This window comes from Lagenorhynchus albirostris, chromosome X, assembly GCF_949774975.1.
Source record: "Lagenorhynchus albirostris chromosome X, mLagAlb1.1, whole genome shotgun sequence".
In the NCBI taxonomy this organism is placed as follows: Eukaryota; Metazoa; Chordata; class Mammalia; order Artiodactyla; family Delphinidae; genus Lagenorhynchus; species Lagenorhynchus albirostris.
The window spans coordinates 19,898,560-19,920,994 of NC_083116.1; the positions used below are offsets into that span (position 1 = coordinate 19,898,560).

Here is a 22,435-nt window from a genome sequence, read left to right on the forward strand (position 1 = left end):
GTGGTTCCCACCCCTGGCTGAATATTAGAATCACCTGCAGACCTTTTAAAACTCCAGATGCAGAGGTCAAATCCCAGACTAATGACATCAGAATCCCTTGGTGTGTGACCCAAACATCACTAGTTTTGGAATCAACAAGTGATTCCACTGCACAGCGAAGGCTAAGAACTGTTTCACTAGAGCATTTCACTAGAGCAGCATCAGCATCAGCATCACCTGGGAACTTGTTAGAAATGCAGATTCTTGGGCCCACCCCAGAACTAACACATTCAAAACTCTGGAGGTGAGGCTCAAGAATCTGGGTGTTAACCAGCCCTCCAGGGGATTCTGATGCACTCTTGAGTTTTAGCATGGGTTTGAAAAGGGCCACCTTGACTCCACGCATAGAGTCAAGGGCTGGGGAAACAAAAGCACACCTTAGATCCAGGTATAAAATTAGGCCAGGTGCTAAGCGACTGAAACCAGCCTCCTAATGGATGTACCAAAGAATAAAAACAGTTCTCAGGTTGGCAACCAGAATACCAAGTCCCCACGCCACAACCTTTCTGATCCTTTGTAAGAGAGACATCTGCCAAAGGCCCTCTCAGACTGTCAAAACATCCTGGAATATAATATTTGCTTCCAACTCTGCACCTTGCTCTTCACTCCCTCACTTAAAACACTAACCTTTCCCATTTGTGCTCTGACCTGAACTGAGTAAACAAGCTTCTCACCACTCTTCTCCCCACCCCTCTCTTGGTATCCAAGATGAGAGTAGCAGGCAAAAGGTTAGTTCTAATGTACCTGAGCAAATGGATATACAATCTAAAATAGCAGTGAGTTACACAGCCGCCCTCCCTGGGCCCATCTCACCTGCCTCAGCAACACTGCCGCCCTTTGGCCTAACTCTATCCCAGGAAAATGGAAAATTCCACAACCAAACATTAGAGTAGATACTTTCCAGAATGGAGCTCACCCTCCCTTCTCCTGTCCCAGAGATACCTCAAGTCTACAGGATCAAGAAAAACAAGGCTAATATGATCCTGCAATCACACTCCTGGGCATATATTCAGAGAAAACTCTAATTCGAAAAGATACATGGACCCCAATGTTCACTGCAGCACCATTTACAATAGCCAGGACACGGAAGCAACCTAAATGTCCATCGACACATGAATGGATAAAGAAGCTGTGGTACATACATACAATGGAATATTACTCAGCCATAAAAAAGAATCAAATAATGCCATTTGCAACAACATGGATGGACCTAGGGATTATCACACTAAGTGAAGTATGTCAGAAAGAGAAAGACAAATACCATATGATATCACTTATATGTGGAATCTAAAATATGACACAAATGAACTTATCTAGAAAACAGAAACAGACTCACAGACATAAAGAACAGACTTGTGGTTGCTAAGGGGGAGGGAAGGTGGGGAAGGGAGGGATTGGGAGTTTGGGATTAGCAGGTGCAAACTATTATGTATAGGATGGATAAACAAGGTCCTACCATACAGCATAGGGAAATATATTCAATACCCTGCAATAAACCATAATGGAAAAGAATATGAAAAACAACATGTATATATGTATAACTGAATCAATTTGCTGTACTGTAGAAATTAACACAACATTGTAAATCAACTATACTTCAATAAAGTAATTTTTTTTTAAAAAAAGAAAGGCAAAGCTACAGGATCGAGAAAGTAGAAGGCAGGGAATTTCCTGGCGGTCCAGTGGTTAGGACTCCACACTTCCACTTCAGGGGGCATGGGTTCAATCCCTGGTCAGGGATCCTGCATGCCTCACGGTGTGGCCTGAAATAAAAAAAAAAAAAAAGAAAGAAAGAAAGTACAAGACTGGCAGCCACAACTCATGACCAGAGACATGGTCCAACATAGTGCAGAACAAGTTCTCAGTGAGTATACCCAATAGACAGCAGCTCTCAACAGGGAGTAGGCTCTATTCTAAACTGAATGACAGCTAGTAACAATTCTGTTTTGCTTTTCCTGCCCTTCTGAATCCTCACCTAATCAAGTTCTGAGGGATGAGAAATAGGGGACCAGCACACCCTATTTGAAAGAATTAGAATCTGAGGTGTTAGGAAACAACAGGTATAGCTGATTCACTTTGTTATAAAGCAGAAACTAACACACCATTGTAAAGCAATTATACTCCAATAAAGATGTAAATATATATATATATATATATATATATATATATATATATATATATATATATACATACACTACCAAATGTAAAATAGATAGCTAGTGGGAAGCAGCCGCATAGCACAGGGAGATCAGCTCGGTGCTTTGTGACCACCTAGAGGGGTGGGATAGGGAGGGTGGGAGGGAGGGAGACACAAGAGGGAAGAGATATGGGGATAGATGTATATGTATAGCTGATTCACTTTGTTATAAAGCAGAAACTAACACACCATTGTAAAGCAATTATACTCCAATAAAGATGTTAAAAAGAAAAAAAAAGAAACAGCCTAAGCGTGTGGTAACTCCCCTGAAAGTATGCTAGACCCTAAAATAGCTTGTCTGCCCCGCTTCCCACTTCAACTGATTATGATCATCTTGCTTGATTAAAAGCAGACATAATAGTAACTGAGAATTTGTTATTAAGCAAATGCTTAATTAAACTGAGATTAGTTGTTAAGCCAGAACTTGAGGCTTAGGAAGAAAAGAAGTGGACATCTAAGATCAAGCTATGGAGAAAGAAAAAGTGTGATTAGAATCAATTATATATCCTGCCAGACGGAAGACCTGATGAATGTCCGAGTCTCTCCAAAGTCCTTGAAACATCAGTGAAGGGAGGGAGCCTGGTGAGACAATGGGCAGCAGGTACTTGGGAGTTGTCTAGTAACTTGGTGGTGGGAGGAGGGACTAGCTCAGGACCCAGGGAAACGTCTGCGCTGGGATTGCTGCCTTCAGAGAGTTGGAGAGGCAAGAGGCTGAGGACTGAAAACGAGATGGGGAGTGATTCTCAGTGACCAGCAGTATCCCAAAGAAAGGAAGCTGCCGGCCTGGACTGCCAGCGATGGCCGGCACTGCGTTGCAGCTCTGAACCCACCGCTCTGCCTCCCCACCATGAGAATTTGAGCTGGAGAGCCAGCATGCCCTGGTAAGTGGAAATACTGCCACTTCAAGACATGGAGTCATCTTTCTCATTTGGAGTGATCCTTGCTATCCTGGCCTCCCTCATTATTGCTGCTAATGCCCTAGTGGTCATGGCTGTGCTGTCGTTGATCCACAAGAATGATGGTGTCGGTCTCAGCTTCACCTTGAATCTGGCTGTGGCTGACACCTCGCTTGGCCTGGCCATCTCTGGCCTAGTCACAGACCAGCTCTCCAGCGCGGCTCGGCCCACACAGAAGACCCTGTGCAGCCTTCAGATGGCATTTGTCACTTCTTCTGCAGCTGCCTCTGTCCTCACGGTCATGCTGATTGCCTTTGACAGGTACCTTGCCATCAAGCAGCCCCTCCGCTATTTCCAGATCATGAACGGGCTCATGGCCGGGGCCTGCATTGCCGGGCTGTGGTTGGTGTCTTACCTCATTGGCTTCCTCCCACTCGGGGTCCGCGTATTCCAGCAGACCGCCTACAAGGGGCCCTGCAGCTTCTTCGCTGTGTTTCACCCGCGCTTCGTGCTGACCCTCTCCTGCGTTGGCTTCTTCCCAGCCCTGCTCCTCTTTGTCTTCTTCTACTGTGACATACTCAAGATTGCTTCCATGCACAGCCAGCAGATCCGCAAGACAGAGCATGCAGGAGCCCCAGCCGGGGCTCACCGGCCCCCACGGACCCCCAGTGACTTCAAGGCTGTCCGCACTGTGGCCGTTCTCATTGGCAGCTTCACTCTGTCCTGGACCCCGTTCCTTATCACTAGCATTGTGCAGGTGGCCTGCCAGGAGTGCCACCTCTACCCAGTGCTGGAACGGTACCTGTGGCTGCTTGGTGTGGGCAACTCCCTGCTCAACCCACTCATCTATGCCTATTGGCAGAAGGAGATACGGCAACAGTTCTCCCAGATGGCCCTGGGAATGAAGAAGGGGCTCGCCGCATTCCTCCTCCTTCTCTCAGCCAGGGATGGTGGCCCACAGGGGCCCAGGGAAAGTGCCCGTCACATCACCACCATCTCCCACTCAGAGCTTGATGGCTAAAATGGTAAGGGCAGACAAGTTTCAAAGTGCCCCTCTCTCCCTTCTCAGAGCCCCAGCTAGGAGACCAGGTGGAGCTAGGGAAAAGAGAGCACTTGCTTCCAGCAACTGACCACCCCCTGCACCTCCTTACCTCAAACTGAGAGGTAACTAAGGCAGGGTGCTGACTTCACTCTATAATCAGCTTCCCCATTTGCAAATCTCCATTCCTCCCTGCCCTTCTTTTGCAATGAGTCTGTTTCTCCTGTAGAGGTATACTTACTCAAAGCAAGAAGTGTACTACTGGAAAGATGCTTAAACTCAAATCTTATTTTTGAATACACTAGAGCAGCACTGTCTAATAGAAGTCTAATGCAAGCCACCTATGTAATCTTAAATGTTCTAGTAGTCATGTTAAAAAGGTAAAAAAAAAAGCAGGCGAAAATAATGTTTCATTTAACTCAATATATCTAAAACATTAATTCAACGTGTAATCAATATAAAAGATTATTACCCTATTTTTTTCATGCCAAATCTTTGAAGTCTGGTGTGTATTTTACCCTTATAGAATACCTCAATTCAAACTAGCCATGTGCCAATGCTCAAGAGCTACACGTGGCCAGTGGCTATCATATTAGAAAGCACAGCACTAGAGAAATGAGGTTCTGTTCTTTTTAACTGTGTACTACAGTGATTGCTTTGGTGAAATGAGGGGTCCTGCCCTCCCTGATGTAAATCAGACATTTTATGTAGTGAGGTTGTACGAATGTAGGAACCTGAATTAGATACTAAAGCTTGTCTTTTTCCACACTTCACGGTGTTCAAAACAGTGTTTCTTTGGCGAATCGCCTGTCTTGTAATTATTTCTGCTGTTACCCCTCCAACCCACCACCTTCCTAACTCTGTGGTGCCCCTTCCCCTCAGTTGGCCTCTTATGTCACTTGTAGCTACTTGCTGATGACGATGCCAAACCACAGATTCTGAGACATTGAAAGGAAAGAAAGGGAAAAAAGGGGTAGGTACCAAAAAAGGCACTGCCAAGCCCTCCACACTGGACCCACTTTGCTCCTCAGAGACTGACCTTCTTCCATTTACTCCCAAATTTGCATTTTCCTAAGAAACTCAGTTGCATAAGAGGATGTCTCCAAAATGGCCCAGGAGACCAGCCTTATCCTGCTTTCTTGCAGGTACAGAAAATGACTGTTGGCAACTGGGAATTATACTCAGGCTCCCCCTGGGCAACCCTGGCAGCAGAAACTACAAGAATAGAGTGGGGAAGAAACCCAGGAACCACGCTCAGCCTTCCTGAGCTTTCCTGTAACCCTTTCCACAACCTCCTGGTCTCCACAGTACATTCCTAGAGAGTTTGTCTCTTAAGACCCTCAACTAGATTATCTCCCTAGAAAGCTGCTGAGTGGACAACAAAAAAGGGCAGAAGAAACCAAAACAGTATGAATTGATTTGTCTGGGATTTGGTACCAAACACAAACACAAATAGTAACTGGGTTTGGGGACAAAATTGAAAGCAGGCTCAAATCAATGCCCTCCTTACTGGTGGTTCAAAGCTTAATTTCCTGGCCTTGCTGCAAAGGACTGATCTTCCCAAGGTAACACAAGCAAAGTGGAATGGAAGCTAGTTACAGGAGAAAGGCAGGAGCTAAGGGGAGGCCAGCTGATTGTTGTGTTATGAGGTTCAGTCTAAAACACCCTGCTATTCCTGGGAGTCAGTGTGAGCAGTGGGAAAATCACAGGCTTTGAAGTCCAACAGACCAGTGTTCAAATTATGATTCAGTCATTTAAATTCTCAAGGCCACAGTTTCCTCATTTGTAAAATTGGGATGATAATGCCTACCTTATTTGGCTATAGTGACGATTAATTCAGACAATGCATATGAAAATGCCTAGTACACCACAGCACATTTCATTGTTAGTACTCAGAAAATGTTCTCTTCCTCTTCCTTAAAAAACCTAAAGAATAAAACATCCAGCTGACCAATTTAAGGGAATCCGTCACATCTGCAGACATTAGGAAAAATGAGTGATGAGAGGTGACTCAGGCTGGAAAAGACAAACATAAATCTAATACTTTAGCAGGATCAAGACAGAGCAGATATAAACAAGGCACTGTTATCATATTCTTGGGTTTAAGAGTAACCGCAATTAAGAACACTGTGTTTAATAAGCCACCAAGAGCAGAGATACAGAATGCTATGCTAAAGAGTCTAATGGCTTTCTTTGACGCAGGCTCCTGCACAGATAAGGGAATGCACTGGAGTGGAGACATTTAGATTTCATTCACACATCCAATGTTGTCTCCTGATGGACTTGCAGAGAAGCCAGATCCTGTTCAGCAATTTGATCAAAATAGCCAAAAAGATATTAAGACCTTATAGGACAGAATGTAGATCAATTGGTCCCATCTATAATTTCCATGAAAAGCTTATTGTGAATCCATTAAAAAACATTGTGACATGACTAAGTTTTATACTAATTCCTTGGGTAGCTAATGTTATGTACAGCATACCTCCGTTTCAGAGGACTACCCTCAAGAACAGTACACACAGCCCTCTGGACAGGGTCATTTTGAGTGGTTTCACAAATGTTAGAGGCAGGTTGCCCTGATCCACCAACACTCTCCTGCTTGTCCACATGACCAAAAAGCCCATCTCTGAGAGTTGGCCAGCCAGAGGTAGCCTTGGGATATCTTCTTCCTATATGGTGAAGTGTTTACTGGTTCACATGGGAAATGAACTTGTGACTCACATGCTCAGTCACTGGCCAAACTAAACAGAGACCAGTGAAAACAGCAGGCTCGAGAGATACTTCAAGGACACACAGAACAAGAGGAAACATGGTGTTGACAGCTGGGCAATGAGAACAGCAATGGGCCCAAGGCCAGACCCAACCCCTTGCTGCCATCAGCCACTCACTTATTTTGTGACTCCTTCAGTACCTTCCATGTCATCCTTCAAATGGCTGACTGGTCTGGAATCTTCTCCTTTTAATTAATAAATCTTCATTTGTTATTTCTTGCAATCATATAAACTCAACGATGGTACCTACAAGTGTCAGCTGGCATTCATTCATTCATCTGTCCATCCATCTACCTACCCCACAAGCATTTATTGAGGGCTAGGTGCTAAAACTACTCCAGCTTTCCTGGATTTCTTTTAGAGCTATATATTGATGTATACATGATGTTCATTATTTTTTTTTCTGATTATAAAAGCAATTTTTTTCATTTTAGAAATTTTTGAATATACAGAAAATCATAAAGTTACCCATAATTATACCACCCAGAGATGATCACTGTTATTTTCCTTCATCTGTTTTCTTCACTTAATATTATATTGTGCTATTTTCCTATGTCATTAAGCTTTCTTCAAAAATATGAGTTCTAAGGGTTGCATGTTTTTCAACATGAGTATATAATATTTTAACCATTTTTCTATAGTTGTACATTTGTGTTATTTCCAATTTCTCACTGTTATAATACCACTGTAAATACCCTTGTATATAAATCTTTGACATGTCTGTTTAATCCCCTAAGATAAAATTCTCCAAAGTAGTATTACTAGGTCAAGGAGCATTAAACACTTATAAGAATTTTGATTCATACTTTTGCTGGCCTTTCTTGAAAGGTAATGTTTCCCTAGGATATTTGCTATGAGAAGTCAAAAGTGAGCCATAAATGAACAGACCACAGTGATATGAATATCTCAAAGGAATAAAAGTGCATGGCTTCCTGAAAGCATAAACCATACCAAGGGGGCTGACCAGTTTTTTTTTTAACAAAAGGAAACCTGTTGCTATGCCCTACTGCTAGAGTTAATCTGAAAATCCAGAATTCTGGACTAATGGGACACAGCAGTCTAACAACACCCCTCACAGGACAACTGCATCATTGATACAGCATCGTGTGATATACAGATACCAATTTCAGTGTGTTTTCACTCTTAAAATCTTCTGATAGTGGCTTTGTGCAATACCATGAAATGCTAAATAGGCACGAGAATATGAAAATATGATCACATGGAGCCAGGAGCCAGGTCTTGATGCAGCTGAAGCCTCGAAGCCATGGTCTCGCAGCCTTGCTGACCAGGAAAGATGTGCTCCACCTAATGGATCCACTGTGGCAGGGTGAAGTGTGGGAGAGCTTAACATGCTACTAGCCAGCCATATGTTCACTGGATTTACAAGCTGTTGGGACCATAAGCAGCCACTGAGCTCAAAGAGCCCTCTCATGAGGAGTCCTAGAAACAACTAATGCAGCTGCTAAGGGTCTCAGAGTCTGTTTTAATGCACAAAGCAGCTCCTGTTTCTTTCAAAATGCCTTCTACACAATGGCACGGGCAGAATTCATTTGCTCCAAAGCTCCAGAGGGACTAAAATCAGACCAAGAACCTGGGGGCTGGGGGGTTCTCTAATTTTTTAGGTTTCTTTTCATTTGGTGGATGTTACCCAATAGTTCCATGATTGAATTATATTTCCCATTTAATATAATAAATCCATATTGGTTCCAGTTCTATCTCAACTGAGTTGACATTATGGCACTAAAAAGATGATGAACATGCTGAGATAACAGTCATTGGCCCAGTAAAATGCCATGCTGTCTTACAAAACTGTTCATTGTGCTTTTACCACTCATAATAGTTCTGCGGATTTGCCCACTGAGCCATTCGACAAATACTAAAGCACATCCTATGGAAGAGCAAACTGATGTCATCTCAGTCATCTCTGTCATCTCAGAGGTGGTTTAAAAAGTAAGAAAACTGAACCAAGAAATTAGAGCTGAATGGCTGTGGGGTTATTTCAAATGTGGAAAACGGGCTCATGATCCAAAATTCCAACTACCACTTTAAGATTACCAGGTCCCTTAGTAATCTTATGCAATGATGTGTTAAATTGTTTTTCTTATTTGCTAAATAAACGGGAGAGCCAAGGATGCATGAAGAGTGTTTATAATGAGTTAGGCACAGCCCCTAATACAACTGAATTCTGATGCTGATCTGAGACACTGGATAGACAGAAGAGATATCCTTTACTGAAACCTCAGGAATTAAGATTAATGCGAGTGGCCATGCTAACTGAGAAGATATGAAGATCAAAAATATTATCCCTTAAGGGATATGTTTTAGTGAATAGAAAAGAAGTATTTATAATCAGGTTCTTAGAAGTTTAATCATTCCTCCCATAAATTTGTAAGCCTAACAACAGCCTTCTTTGCACAGGAGGAAAGAGGGTGAGAAGTCTAGTCCCATGTTCAAATTACTCAATTTGAAATTAGTGAGACCTGGGACTTCCCTGGCAGTCCAGTGGTTAAGACTTCACCTTCCAATGCAGGGGGTGCGGGCCAGGGAGCTAAGATCCCACATGCCTCGGGGCCAAAAAACAAAACATAAAACAGAAGCAATATTGTAACAAATTCAATAAAGACTTTAAAAAAAAGAAATCAGTGACATCTGTTCTCCAATAAATAGTATTACATACAACAAGAACAAACTCCTGTGTGTATGGTATGCTCACTTAGACTGGGGAGGAAGAGGGGGATAGTGAGGAAGGAGGTCATGGAGAAGAAAGGCCAACAAAGGAAACATAAGGAAGCAGTAGAAAGTGGAGAATAAGAAGAAAATGATATATTTGCAGTCACAGGTCTCCAGGAAAGTAATTTAAATCTAGTCTTACAGTTAAGTGTCAAAGAGTGATCAACCACAACGACCATTGACCTTCTTTCTCCCAGGGTGCTAGAAAGACAGGGGAACTAATGAAATCAGTATTCTTTACTGCTCACCTGCCATAAATTTTAAGTGACCCTGGACAAGGCTAAGTCAGTACACCTCTAGCATGGTGATTATAAGCATGGGCTCATGACCCAGATGGCCTGGGTTAGAATCCTGGTTCTGCCATTTCCTAGGAATGAAGTTTTTACCTTTCTGTGCCTCAGTTCCTCACCTGAAAAATAAGAATAGTACCTATCTCATAGGATCGTTGAAAGGATGTAAACAGTTTTATAAACATAATACACTTAAAACAGTATCTGGCACATAAAAGCTTTATAAGCCACTTTGGAAGATAGTTTAGCAGTTTCTTACAAAACTAAACATATGCTTACCATACAATCCAGCAATTGCACTCCTTGGTATTTAACCAAATGAGCTGAAAACTTGTGTCCACATAAACGCCTGCAAATGAATATTTATAACAGCTTTATTCATAACTGCCAAAACTTGGAAGCAACCAAGACGTCCTTCCGTAGGTGAATGGATAAATATACTGTGGTACATTCAGAAAGAAAAAAGAGAAAATGAGCTATAAAGCCATGAAAAGACATGGAGGAATCTTAAGTATATATTACTAAGTGATATATACTTATATATAGTATAGCCCATATAAGCCTAAGAAGGCTACATACTGTTTGATTCCAACTATATGACACTCTGGAAAAAGCAAAACCATAGAGACAGTAAAATGATCAGTGGATTCTGGGGGTTTAGGGGAGAGGGAAGACTGAATAGGCAGAGCACAGAGGATTTTTAGGATAGTGAAACTATTCTGTATGATACTATAATGGTGCATACATGTCATTATACATTTGTCAAAACCCACAGGATGTATAACACTGAGAGTGAACCCTAATATAAATGATGGATGTGAACTGATAATGATGTGCCAATGTAGGTTCATTGACTGTAACAAATTAATCACCCTGGGTGAGGAATTTTGATCAAGGGGAAGCTGCATGTATGCGGGGGTAGGAGGTACACGGGAAATCTCTGTATCTTCCACACAATTTTGCTACGAATCTAAAACTTCTCTAAAAAATTAAGTCTATTAAAATTTATTTTGAAAAGGTAGTACTTTAGATTGACAATTAAGAAGACACTGTGGGGTGGTAGAATGAGACAGAGAAGGAACCTGATAACTATGTGCTGGCCTCAAATCTGCCATAATCAGGCTATGTGACTTAGGACAAATTTTCTTAGCTTTTCTGGACCCTATTTTGTCTACCTGTACAAAAAGGGGAGTAAAGCTCAGTGGGGCTTAACCTTGTTTGGGTTGCTCCCTTCCAGGCTACCCTCCACACAAGGATTATCTTCCTAAAAAATAAAAGCTGGTTATATTATTCCCTATTTTAAACTTCCTTTGCCTGGCCCCTCCCTCCAGGATAAAAGCCAAACTCTTTCTTAGGATATATAGAGACCCTTCACAATTTGACCCTTTTGGCCACACTATTCTAATTTCCTTTCATTCTAGTCCATATTTCTTTTTTTAAAATTAACATTACTTTTCTGTTTTCAAATCACCTTACTTTTAAAAAATATTTATTTAGGCTGCACCAGATCTTTTTTTTAATTAATTAATCTATTTATTTATTTTTGGTTGCGTTGGGTCTTTGTTGCTGCGCACGGGCTTTCTCTAGTTACGGCGAGTGGGGCTACTCTTGGTTGTGGTGTGCGGGCTTCTCATTGTAGTGGTTTCTCTTGTTGCAGAGCACGGGCTTTAGGCGCGTGGACTTCAGTAGTTGTGGCACGTGGGCTCGGTAGTTGTGGCGCACAGGCTTAGTTGCTCCGTGGCATATGGGATCTTCCTGAACCAGGGCTCGAACCCGTGTCCCCTGCATTGGCAGGCGGATTCTTAACCACTGCGCCACCAGGGAAGCCCTGCACCAGGGCTTAGTTGCAGCACGTGGGCTCTTAGTTGTGGCATATGGACTTCTTAGTTGTGGCATACATGCGGGATCTAGTTCCCCGACCAGGGATCGAACCCAGACCCCCTGCATTGGGAGGGCGGAGCCTTAGCTACTGGACCACCAGGGAAGTCCCTAGCCCATATTTCTTTACAAGTGCTTCTCAAAGTGTAATCTAAGGATCACCCTCCATCAAGTGCCTATGACAAAAGCAAATGCCTTTGCCCCAAATAAGGTTAGGATCTCAGGTGACAGGGTGCAAGAATCTACATTTCCACAAGATCTCCAGGTGATTCTGCCTCAGGTGGTATTTGAAAACCATAACCCTTTATTTCAGCCATGTTGAAATTTCCCCCATTCCCCTGCCTGGAATGTCCTTCCCTGCCTTATCTACCTGGTAACATCTGCTTTTTAGCACAACTGTCACCTCCACTATGAAGCCTTTGGCCAATCCCCTAGGTAATTGTCTGTTTCCTCCTCTGTGCTTCTACAGCACTTAGTTCATCTCTCAGACAGTACTTAGTACCTACTGTACTGTACTTAGTACCTACTTACATGTCTGTTTCTCCTACTATAATGTGACCTTGAAATCAGAGACTATGTTTTAATTTATTTTTACATCCCCAGCATCTAAGACATAATAGATAACAATAAATGTTTGTTGAACAAATGAATGAATGGATAAAGATGAAGAACTAAAGTATTCATCTCACAAATATTTGAGTGCCTACAATGTGGTAGGCACTATTCTGGTACAAGAAAGTAGCCAGAACTTTTTGCCTGTAAGACAATTAGAACCCTGCACACAGGGTTCTATCTTAAGCCTCTTTCAGCATTTTATCTGTGGAAACTTCCAAATGAGCCCCTTGTTTGTTTATGCATTCTTTAGGATAGAACCACTTGTCTGATGTTTACAAGTGGCCTTATGACAATGAATGGCAATGGGAAAGCACAATGTACTTAGTCCATTCCCATAAATGTGCTTTGGGAGTCCAGACTCAACTTCATAGTCACCTTCTCTTTATTGCTTTCTGGAGAATATAATATAAAGATTTGGCAAATGAGAAAACAGTAAATGAAGACAAAGCCAAAGTTATTCTGCCAATAAATACTTTAATGAGAACCGAGGTCTGTAACATAAATAGCAGTAACTGCCCTGGCCTATGCCTTCTGCTCTAGCCCAAGTCTGGGGCTAACAAACTACATTTAACCCACATTTGAAGAGAAGGTCATTTTGAGTGTCATCTATCAGTATCCATCTTCACAGAAGATACCAATCTGGGGCCAGAGTCTCAGTGTTAATACTCCCTCTCAGGGAAAAGTTCACATGGCAACACAAACACATGAGCAATTTTGAACCATCCTATCGTTCTTCCATCAGGAGGGCCTTGGGAGACCAATGATTCAGTAAACACTTACAACTTTGTCAAAATACATTAGAACACAGAAAAAGGGAAAAGAAGAGTAGAAAGGTTGGCAGGGCTTGACTCACATATATTCAGTCCTTAGATTTGAAGCCTCTTGAGCTGCTCGTATGTAATAAAAAACTGAAGAGTAAGTCATGGAAGATCACTGGGATGATACTGAAAGTCAAACCCGGTTCTAAAATTGTGCATTGCATTCTCTTAAATTGAGGTACTTAGTCTGTGCTACTCTAAGTTGCATTTGTTTTAAAAGTCTTTTTTAAAACAATATCTAGCAAATCAAGCATGTGTTGAGTGCCCACCATGTGCCAATTTTGATTGCTGGCATTTAGCAATATAAACATATTAAAATTCTAACATATTTATATCCTTCAGGGGCAAACAGGCCATACACACACACACACACACACACACACACACACACACACACACAAATATCCAAGAACATCAACGACATATAATTCAGTGCTAGAGTAACTGTTAAAGACATTAGACGATCAGAGGAATCCCAAGGAGGGAGGGAGATACTATCTCCATTAACCTATAGACTCCACAAGGGCAAGGATTACTTTTCAACCCTGAAGTGCTCACCACTGTACAAACACCACCACACACACTATCCAACTCATGGCTCTTCCCATAGGAGGCACTCAAACACAGCTAAAGGAAGGAGGGTCATCCATGAGGAAAGAGCCCTGCTTCGCTCTGGATTCTTTTGCTCTATGAGTGTTTTCTGTCTTATTATTTCCCCAGCTATTTTAGTCATACACTTAGGGGTAGGAAATATGGATTACCTCAGCATGGACCTTCCTGTGGACATCTCCTAGCAGGGTTTCCCAAAACTTCCTAGCCCCTTCCAGATTTGGCTGTGTTTGTTGTTGTTGTTTGTTTTAAAGAGGAAAAGAAACTTTGGCATTTCTTTTCTAATCCCTTTAGTTTGTATTAGACTCCAACTGAAAGCCATTTCTGTACTTAGTTCCACCCGCAGTGGTCACCATTAGAATGCTTGAGTAGATTCTCACTTGCCTAAAGGCTTCAATAATCAAATTTTCCTTCCTATAGCCTAGAATTATCTGGGAGCTTGAAGCATGTACTTCCATTCTCATGTTCCAAAAGGATACAATGATGTTCCAGGGTCCAAGTCGAAGCCAGTTTGGCCAAAATCCTTTATAGAGTGCAAAAAAGCCCTCATGTTTCCACATCTGACGGAAAGATACAATAAAAAAATGAGTGAATTCTCCTTACATTTTACATCTGACAATTATTTTTATTTTAGTACTCATCTTCCATGCCCCTCCCCAACAACTTAGAATCCATGAATGGTCCTTTTTCTAAAGACATACATTTTGTGTTCTAAATCCACCCACCCACTCATTCAACAAGTATTTACTAAGGACCTACAATATGCAAAGTACTCTTCTCCATGTTGGGATAATAGTAATAATAGTAAACAAGAGAGAAAGTGTCTGTGTTAGCCAGCCTCCAAGATGGCCCCCGATGAAAGCCAACTCCAGTTATTCACACCCTTGTGTAGTCCCTCCCACAACATATCAGGATTGGTCTGTGTCACCAATAGAGTATGGCAGTAGTGAACGTACGTCACCGCCAATGCTATGCTATAAACGTTTTGTATATAATAAGGTTTTGCCTTGTTCTGTCTTTGATCATTTACTCTGGAGGAAGCCAGATGCCATGTCATGAAGAGAAGCCCATGTGGTGAGAGACTAAGCCCTCCAGCCAACAGCCAGAGAGGAACAAAGCCTTCCTGCTGACAACTACATGAGTGATCCTTGAAGCAGATGTCCCAGCCCCAGTCAAGCCTTCAGATGATTTCAACCCTAGCTGACATCCGGACTATTACCTCATGAGAGAGCCTAAGCTGAAATCATTCAGCTAAGCTGCCTCTGAATTCCTAACCCACAGAAACTGTGACATAATAAATGCATGTTGTATTAAGGCACTGAGTTTTGGAGTAATTTGTTACACAGCCACAGATAACATACATTCCCTGCCCTCATGGAGTGCATACTCTAGTGGACCTGACAAACGAATACATAAATTGATATATATTATATTCACAAATAATAAGTACTAATAAGACAACTAAAGCAGAGTAGGGGAAGAGGAGTTGGGCAAGTCACTGTCCTTCTCTGAATCTGTTTCATCACTGTAAATTCTGTGTATGTAATGCCATGGATGACCTCATGTGAATGACCAGAGGATTAGATGAGGAATAGTGTAAAATGCTTTGAGTTTAAGTTTTCTGTTTTATACACTGTAGGTCCTACATACGCCAACTGAGTGGTTATCAGAATTAAATGACACAGAGATTGGTTCAAGATGGCAAAATAGAAGGACATGCGCTCACTCCCTCTTGTGAAAGCACCAGAATCACAACTAACTGCTGAACAATCATAGACAGGAGACACTGGAACTCACTAAAAAAGATACCCCACATCCAAAGACAAAGGAGAAGCCGCAATGAGATGGTAGGAGGGGTGCAATCACAATAAAATCAAATCCCATAACTGCTGGGTGGGTAACTCACAAACTGGAGAACATTTATATCACATAAGTCCACCCATTGGAGTGAAGGTTCTGAGCCCCACGTCATTTCCCAACCTGGGGATCCGGCAACGGGAGAAGGAATTCCTAGACAATCAGACTTTGAAGCCTAGCGGGATTTGATTGCAGGACTTTGACAGGACTGGGGGAATCATAGAGACTCCACTCTTGGAGGGCACACACAAAGTAGCGTGCGCATCAGGGTCCAGGGGAAGGAGCAGTGGCCCCATAGTAGACTGAACCAGACCTACCTGCTACTGTTGGAGGGTCTCCTGCAGAGGCGGGGAGTGGCTGTGGCTCACCGTGGGGACAAGGACACTGGCAGCAGAACTTCTGGGAAGTACTCCTTGGCGTGAGCCCTCCCAGAGTCCACCATTAGCCCAACCAAAGAGCCGGGTAGGCTCCAGTGCTGGGTCGACTCAGGTCAAACAACCAACAGGGAGGGAACCCAACCCCACCCATCAGTAGACAAGTGGATTAAAGTTTTACTGAGCTCTGCCCACCAGAGGAACAGCCAGCTCTACCCACCACCAGTCCTTCCCATCAGGAAGCTTGCACAAGCCTCTTAGATAGCCTCATCCACCAGAGGGAAGACAGCAGAAGCAAGAAGAACTACAATTCTGCAGCCTGTGGAAGGAAAACCACATTCACAGAAAGATAGACAAAATGAAAAGGCAGAGGACTTTGTACCAGATGAAGGAATAAGACAAAACCCCAGAAAAACAACTAAAAGAAGTGGAGATAGGCAACCTTCCAGAAAAAGAATTCAGAATAATGATAGTGAAGATGATCCAGGACCTCGGAAAAAGAATGGAGGCAAAGATCGAGAAGATGCAAGAAAAGTTTAACAAACACCTAGAAGAATTAAAGAACAAACAAAGAGAGATGAACAATACAATAACTGAAATGAAAAATACACTAGAAGGAATCAAGAGCAGAATAACTGAGGCAGAAGAATGGATAAGTGACCTAGAAGACAGAAATGGTGGAATTCACTGCTGTGGACCAGAATAAAGAAAAAGAATGAAAAGAAATGAAGACAGCCTAAGAGACCTCTGAGACAACATTAAACACAACAACATTTGCATTATAGGGGTCCCAGAAGGAGAAGAGAGAGAGAAAGGATCCGGGAAAATATTTGAAGAGATTATAGTCAAAAAATTCCCTAACATGGGAAAGGAAATAGCCACTCAAGTCCAGGAAGCGCAGAGAGTCCCAGGCAGGGTAAACCCAAGGAGAAACAGGCCGAGACACATAATAATCAAACTGAAAAAAATTAAAGACAAACAAAACTTATTGAAAGCAACAAGGGAAAAATGACAAATAACATACAAGGGAACTCCCATAAGGTTAACAGCTGATTTCTCAGCAGAAGCTCTACAAGCCAGAAGGGAGTGGCACGGTATATTTAAAGTGATGAAAGGGAAGAAACTACAACAAAGATTACTCTACCTGGCAAGGATCTCATTCAGATTTGATGGAGAAATCAAAAGCTTTACAGACAAGCAAAAGCTAAGAGATTCAGCATCACCAAACCAGCTCTACAACAAAAGCTAAAGGAACTTCTCTAAGTGGAAAACACAATAGAAGAAAAGGAACTACAAAAAAGAACCCATATAGCACAGGGAGATTAGCTCGGTGCTTTGTGAACACCTAGAGGGGTGGGATAGTGAGGGTGGGAGGGTGACGCAAGAGGGAGGAGATACGGGGATATATGTATACGTATAGCTAATTCATTTTGTTACAAAGCAAACTAACACCATTGTAAAGCAATTTTACTCCAATAAAGATGTTAAAAAAACAAACCAATAACAATTAAGAAAATGGTAATAGGAACATACATATCGATAATTACCTTAAACGTGAATGGATTAAATTCTCCAACCTAAAGACACAGGCTAGCTGAATGGATACAAAAACAAGACCCATATATATACTGTCTACAAGAGACCCACTTCAGATCTAGGGACAAATACAGACTGAAACTGAGGGGATAGAAAAAGATATTCCATGCAAATGGAAATCAAAAGAAAGCTGGAGTAGCAATACTCATATCAGATAAAATAGACTTTAAAATAAAGAATGTTACAAGAGACAAGGAAGGACACTACATAATGATCAAGGGATCAATCCAAGAAGAAGATATAACAATTATAAATATACATGCACCCAACATAGGAGCACCTCAATACATAAGGCAACTGCTAACAGCTATAAAAGAGGAAATCGACAGTAACACAATCATAGTGGGGGACTTTAACACCTCACTTACACCAATGTTCAGATCATCCAGACAGAAAATTAATAAGGAAACACAAGCTTTAAATGACACAACAGACCAGATAAATTTAATTGATATTTATAGGACATTCCACCCAAAAACAGCAGATTACACTCTCTTCTCAACTGCACATGGAATATTCTGAAGGATAGATCACATCCTGGGTCACAAATCAACCCTTGGTAAATTTAAGAAAACTGAAATCATATCAAGCATCTTTTCCGACCACAAAGCTATGAGATTAGAAATCAATTACAGGGAAAAAAACGTAAAAAACACAAACACATGGAGGCTAAACAATATGCTACTAAATAACCAAGAGATCACTGAAGAAATCAAAGAGGAAATAAAAAAAATACCTAGAAACAAATGACAAGGATAACACGATGACCCAAAACTTATGGGATGCAGCAAAAGCAGTTCTAACAGGGAAGTTTATAGCAATACAATCCTACCTCAGGAAACAAGAAAAATCTCAAATAAGCAACCTAAACTTACACCTAAAGCAATTAGAGACAGAAGAACAAAAAACCCCTTAAGTTAGCAGAAGGAAAGAAATCATAAAGATCAGACCAGAAATAAATTAAAAAGAAATGAAGGAAACAATAGTAAAGATCAATAAAACTAAAAGCTGGTTATTTGAGATGCTAAACAAAATTGATAAACCTTTAACCAGACTCATCAAGAAAAAGGGAGAGGACTCAAATCAGTAGAATTAGAAATGAAAAAGGAGAAGTTACAACAGACACCGCAGAAATACAAAGCATCATAAGAGACTACTACAAGCAACTCTATGCCAATAAAATGGACAACCTGGAAGAAATGGACAAATTCTTAGAAAGATATCACCTTCCAAGACTGAACCAGGAAGAAACAGAAAATATGAGCAGACCAATCACAAGTAATGAAATTGAAACTGTGATTGAAAATCATCCAACAAAGAAAAGTCCAGGACCCGATGGCTTCACAGGTGAATTCTATCAAACATTTAGAGAAGAGCTAACACCCATCCTTCTCAAACTCTTCCAAAAAATTGCAGGAACACTCCCAAACTCATCCTATGAGGCCACCATCACCCTGATACCAAAACCAGACAAAAATGCTACAAAAAAAAGAAAGTTACAGGCCAATATCACTCATGAATATAGATGCAAAAATACTCAACAAAATACTAGCAAACAGAATCCAACAGCACATTAAAAGGATCATACACCATGATCAAGTGGGATTTATCCCAGGGATGCGAGGATTCTTCAATATATGGAAATCAATCAATGTGATACACCATATTAACAAACTGAAAAATAAAAACCATATGTTCATCTCAATAGATGCAGAAAAAGCTTCTGACAAAATTCAACACCCATTTTTGATAAAAACTCTCCAGAAAGTGGGCATAGAGGGAAACTACCTCAACGTGATAAAGGCCATATATGACAAACCCACAGCAAAGATCATTCTCAATGGTGAAAAACTGAAAGCATTTCCTCTAAGATCAGGAAAAAGACAGGGATGTACACTCTCGCCACTATTATTCAACACAGTTTTGGACGTCCTAGCCACGGCAATCAGAGAAGAAAAAATAAAAGGAATACAGATTGGAAAAGAAGAAGTAAAACCGTCACTGCTTGCAGATGACATGATACTATACATACAGACTCCTAAAGATGCCACTAGAAAACTACTAGAGCTAATCAATGAATCTGGTAAAGTTGCAGGATACAAAATGAATGCACAGAAATCTCTTGCATTCCTATGCACTAATGAAAAATCTGAAAGAGAAATTAAGGAAACATTCCCATTTACCACTGCAACAAAAATTATAAAATACCTAGGAATAAACCTACCTAAGGAGACAAAAACCTGTATGCAGAAAACTATAAGACACTGGTGAAAGAAATTAAAGATGATACCAACAGATGGAGAGATATACCATGTTCTTGGATTGGAAGAATCAATATTGTGAAAATGACTATACTACCCAAAGCAATCTACAGATTCAATGCAATCCCTATCAAATTACCACTGGCATTTTTTACAGAACTACAACAAAAAATCTTAAAACTTGTATGGAGACACAAAAGACCCCGAATAGCCAAAGCAGTCTTGAGGGAAAAAAATGGAGCTGGAGGAATCAGACTCCCTGACTTCAGACTATACTACAAAGCTAGAGTAATCAAGACAATATGGTACCAGCACAAAAACAGAAAGATCAATGGAACAGGATAGAAACCCCAGAGATAAACCCATGCACCTACGGTCAACTAATCTATGACAAAGGACGCAAGGATATACAGTGGAGAAAAGACGATTTCTTCAATAAGTGGTGCTGGGAAAACTGGACAGCTATATGCAAAAGAAGGAAATTAGAACACTCCCTAAAACCATACACAAAAATAAACTCAAAATGGATTAAAGAGCTAAATGTAAGACCAGACACTATAAAACTCTTAGAGGAAAACATAGGAAGAACACTCTTTGACATAAATCACAGCAAGATCGGTTTTGATCCACCTCCTAGACTAATGGAAATAAAAACAAAAATAAACAAATGGGACCTAATGAAACTTAAAAGCTTTTGAACAGTAAAGGAAACTACAAACAAGATGAAAAGACAACCCTCAGAATGGGAGAAAATATTTGCAAACAAATCAACGGACAAAGCCTTAATCTCCAAAATATATAAACAGCTCATGCAGCTCAATATTAAAACAACAAACAACCCAATCCAAAAATGGGCAGAAGACCTAAACAGACATTTCTCCAAAGAAGACATACAGATCTCCAAGAAGCACATGAAAAGCTGCTAACATCACTAATTATTAGAGAAATGCAAATCAAAACTACAATGAGGTATCACCTCACACCATTTAGAATGGGCATCATCAGAAAATCTACCAACAACAAATGCTGGAGAGGGTGTGGAGAAAAGGAAACCCCCGGGCTTCCCTGGTGGCACAGTGGCTGAGAGTCCGCCTGCCAATGAAGGGGACACGGGTTCATGCCCCGGTCCAGGAAGATCCCACATGGCACAGAGCGGCTGGGCCCGTGAGCCATGGCCACTGAGCCTTCGCGTCCGGAGCCTGTGCTCCACAACGGGAGAGGCCACAACAGTGAGAGGCCCACATACCGCAAAAAAATAAAAATAAAAATAAATAAATGGACCCATGCAGTTCAAACTCATGTTGCTCAAGGGTCAACTATACAATAAAATGTAACAAATGTGATACAGCCATACCACAGAATATTACCCAACCATAAAAAGGAACAAAGTACAGGCATACCTCATTTTATTGCACTTCACTTTACTACACTTTGCAGATAGTGGATTTTTAACAAATTGAAGGTTTGTGGCAACCCTGCATGGAGCAAGTCTATCAGCACCATTTTTCCAACAGCACTTGCTCATTTTGTATCTCTCTGTCACTTTTGGTAATTCTCGTCATATTTCAAACTTCTTCATTATATTATATTTGTTATCATGATCTGTAATCTTTGATGTTACTCTTGCAAAGAAATGACTCACTGAAGGCTCAGATGATGGTTAACATTTTTTAGCAAATCAAGGTATGTACATTGTTTTTTTTAAGACAATACTATTGCACACTTCATAGACTACTGTATAGTGTAAACATAATTTTTACATGCACTGGGAAACCAAAAAGTTCATGTGACTTGCTTTATTGTGACATTTGCTTTATTGCGGTGGTCTGGAAGCACACCTCTGAGGTATGCCTGTACTGATACATGCTACAGCATGGATGAACCTTGAAACATTATGATAAGTGAAATGAGCCAGTCAAAAAGCTCACATAGGGCTTCCCTGGTGGCGCAGTGGTTGAGAGTCCACCTGCCAATGCAGGGGACACGGGTTCATGCCCCGGTCCGGGGGGATGCCGCATGCCGTGGAGCGGCTGGGCCCGTGAGCTGTGGCCGCTGGGCCCGCGCGTCCGGAGCCTGTGCTCCGCAACGGGAGAGGCCACAACAGTGAAAGGCCTGCATAACGCAAAAAAAAAAAAAAATGCTCACATATTGTATGGTTCCATTTATATAAGATATCCAGAATAGGCAAATCTACAGAGATAAAAGTACATTAGTAGTTTCTTAGGGCTGGAAGACAGGGAGGTAATAGCTAAAGGGCACAGGGTTTCTTTTTGAGGTCATGAAAATGTTCTAAAATTGACTGTGGTGATGATGGTTGCACATATCCGTGAATATACCAAAAGCCTATTCACTCTGAATAGGTGAATTTTATGAATTCTATGAAGTTAAAGAAACATCAAAAAAGATGTTTTTTTAATTCAAAAAGAGTCATGTACCAAAATGTTCATTGCAGCTCTATTTACAAT

General features: G+C 41.3%; 2 protein-coding genes across 4 annotated transcripts in view; one reads left to right on the forward strand and one right to left on the reverse strand.

Annotated features, from left to right (window-relative positions):
• The first annotated feature begins 3,145 nt into the window (after nucleotides 1–3,145).
• GPR119 (G protein-coupled receptor 119) lies at nucleotides 3,146–4,153 on the forward strand. The gene has a single exon (XM_060138784.1). The coding sequence runs from the start codon at nucleotides 3,146–3,148 to the stop codon at nucleotides 4,151–4,153; it is 1,008 nt and encodes a 335-aa protein (XP_059994767.1).
• An 8,755-nt stretch (nucleotides 4,154–12,908) lies between these two features.
• Nucleotides 12,909–22,435, reverse strand: part of SLC25A14 (solute carrier family 25 member 14) — a 34,388-nt gene continuing 24,861 nt past the window's right edge. For all 3 annotated transcript variants that reach the window (XM_060137067.1, XM_060137068.1, XM_060137069.1), the window contains 2 exons: nucleotides 14,362–14,442; nucleotides 12,909–13,363 (listed from right to left, as the gene is read on the reverse strand). In XM_060137067.1, coding sequence (XP_059993050.1) covers nucleotides 13,322–13,363; nucleotides 14,362–14,442 — 123 coding nt within the window. In that variant the 3' untranslated portion in view covers nucleotides 12,909–13,321. The remainder of the gene's footprint in view (nucleotides 13,364–14,361; nucleotides 14,443–22,435) is intronic.

Bases quoted from the DNA above. Each gene is read 5' to 3' on its own strand.
- GPR119 (XM_060138784.1), top strand. From the start codon at position 3,146: ATGGAGTCATCTTTCTCATTTGGAGTGATCCTTGCTATCCTGGCCTCC.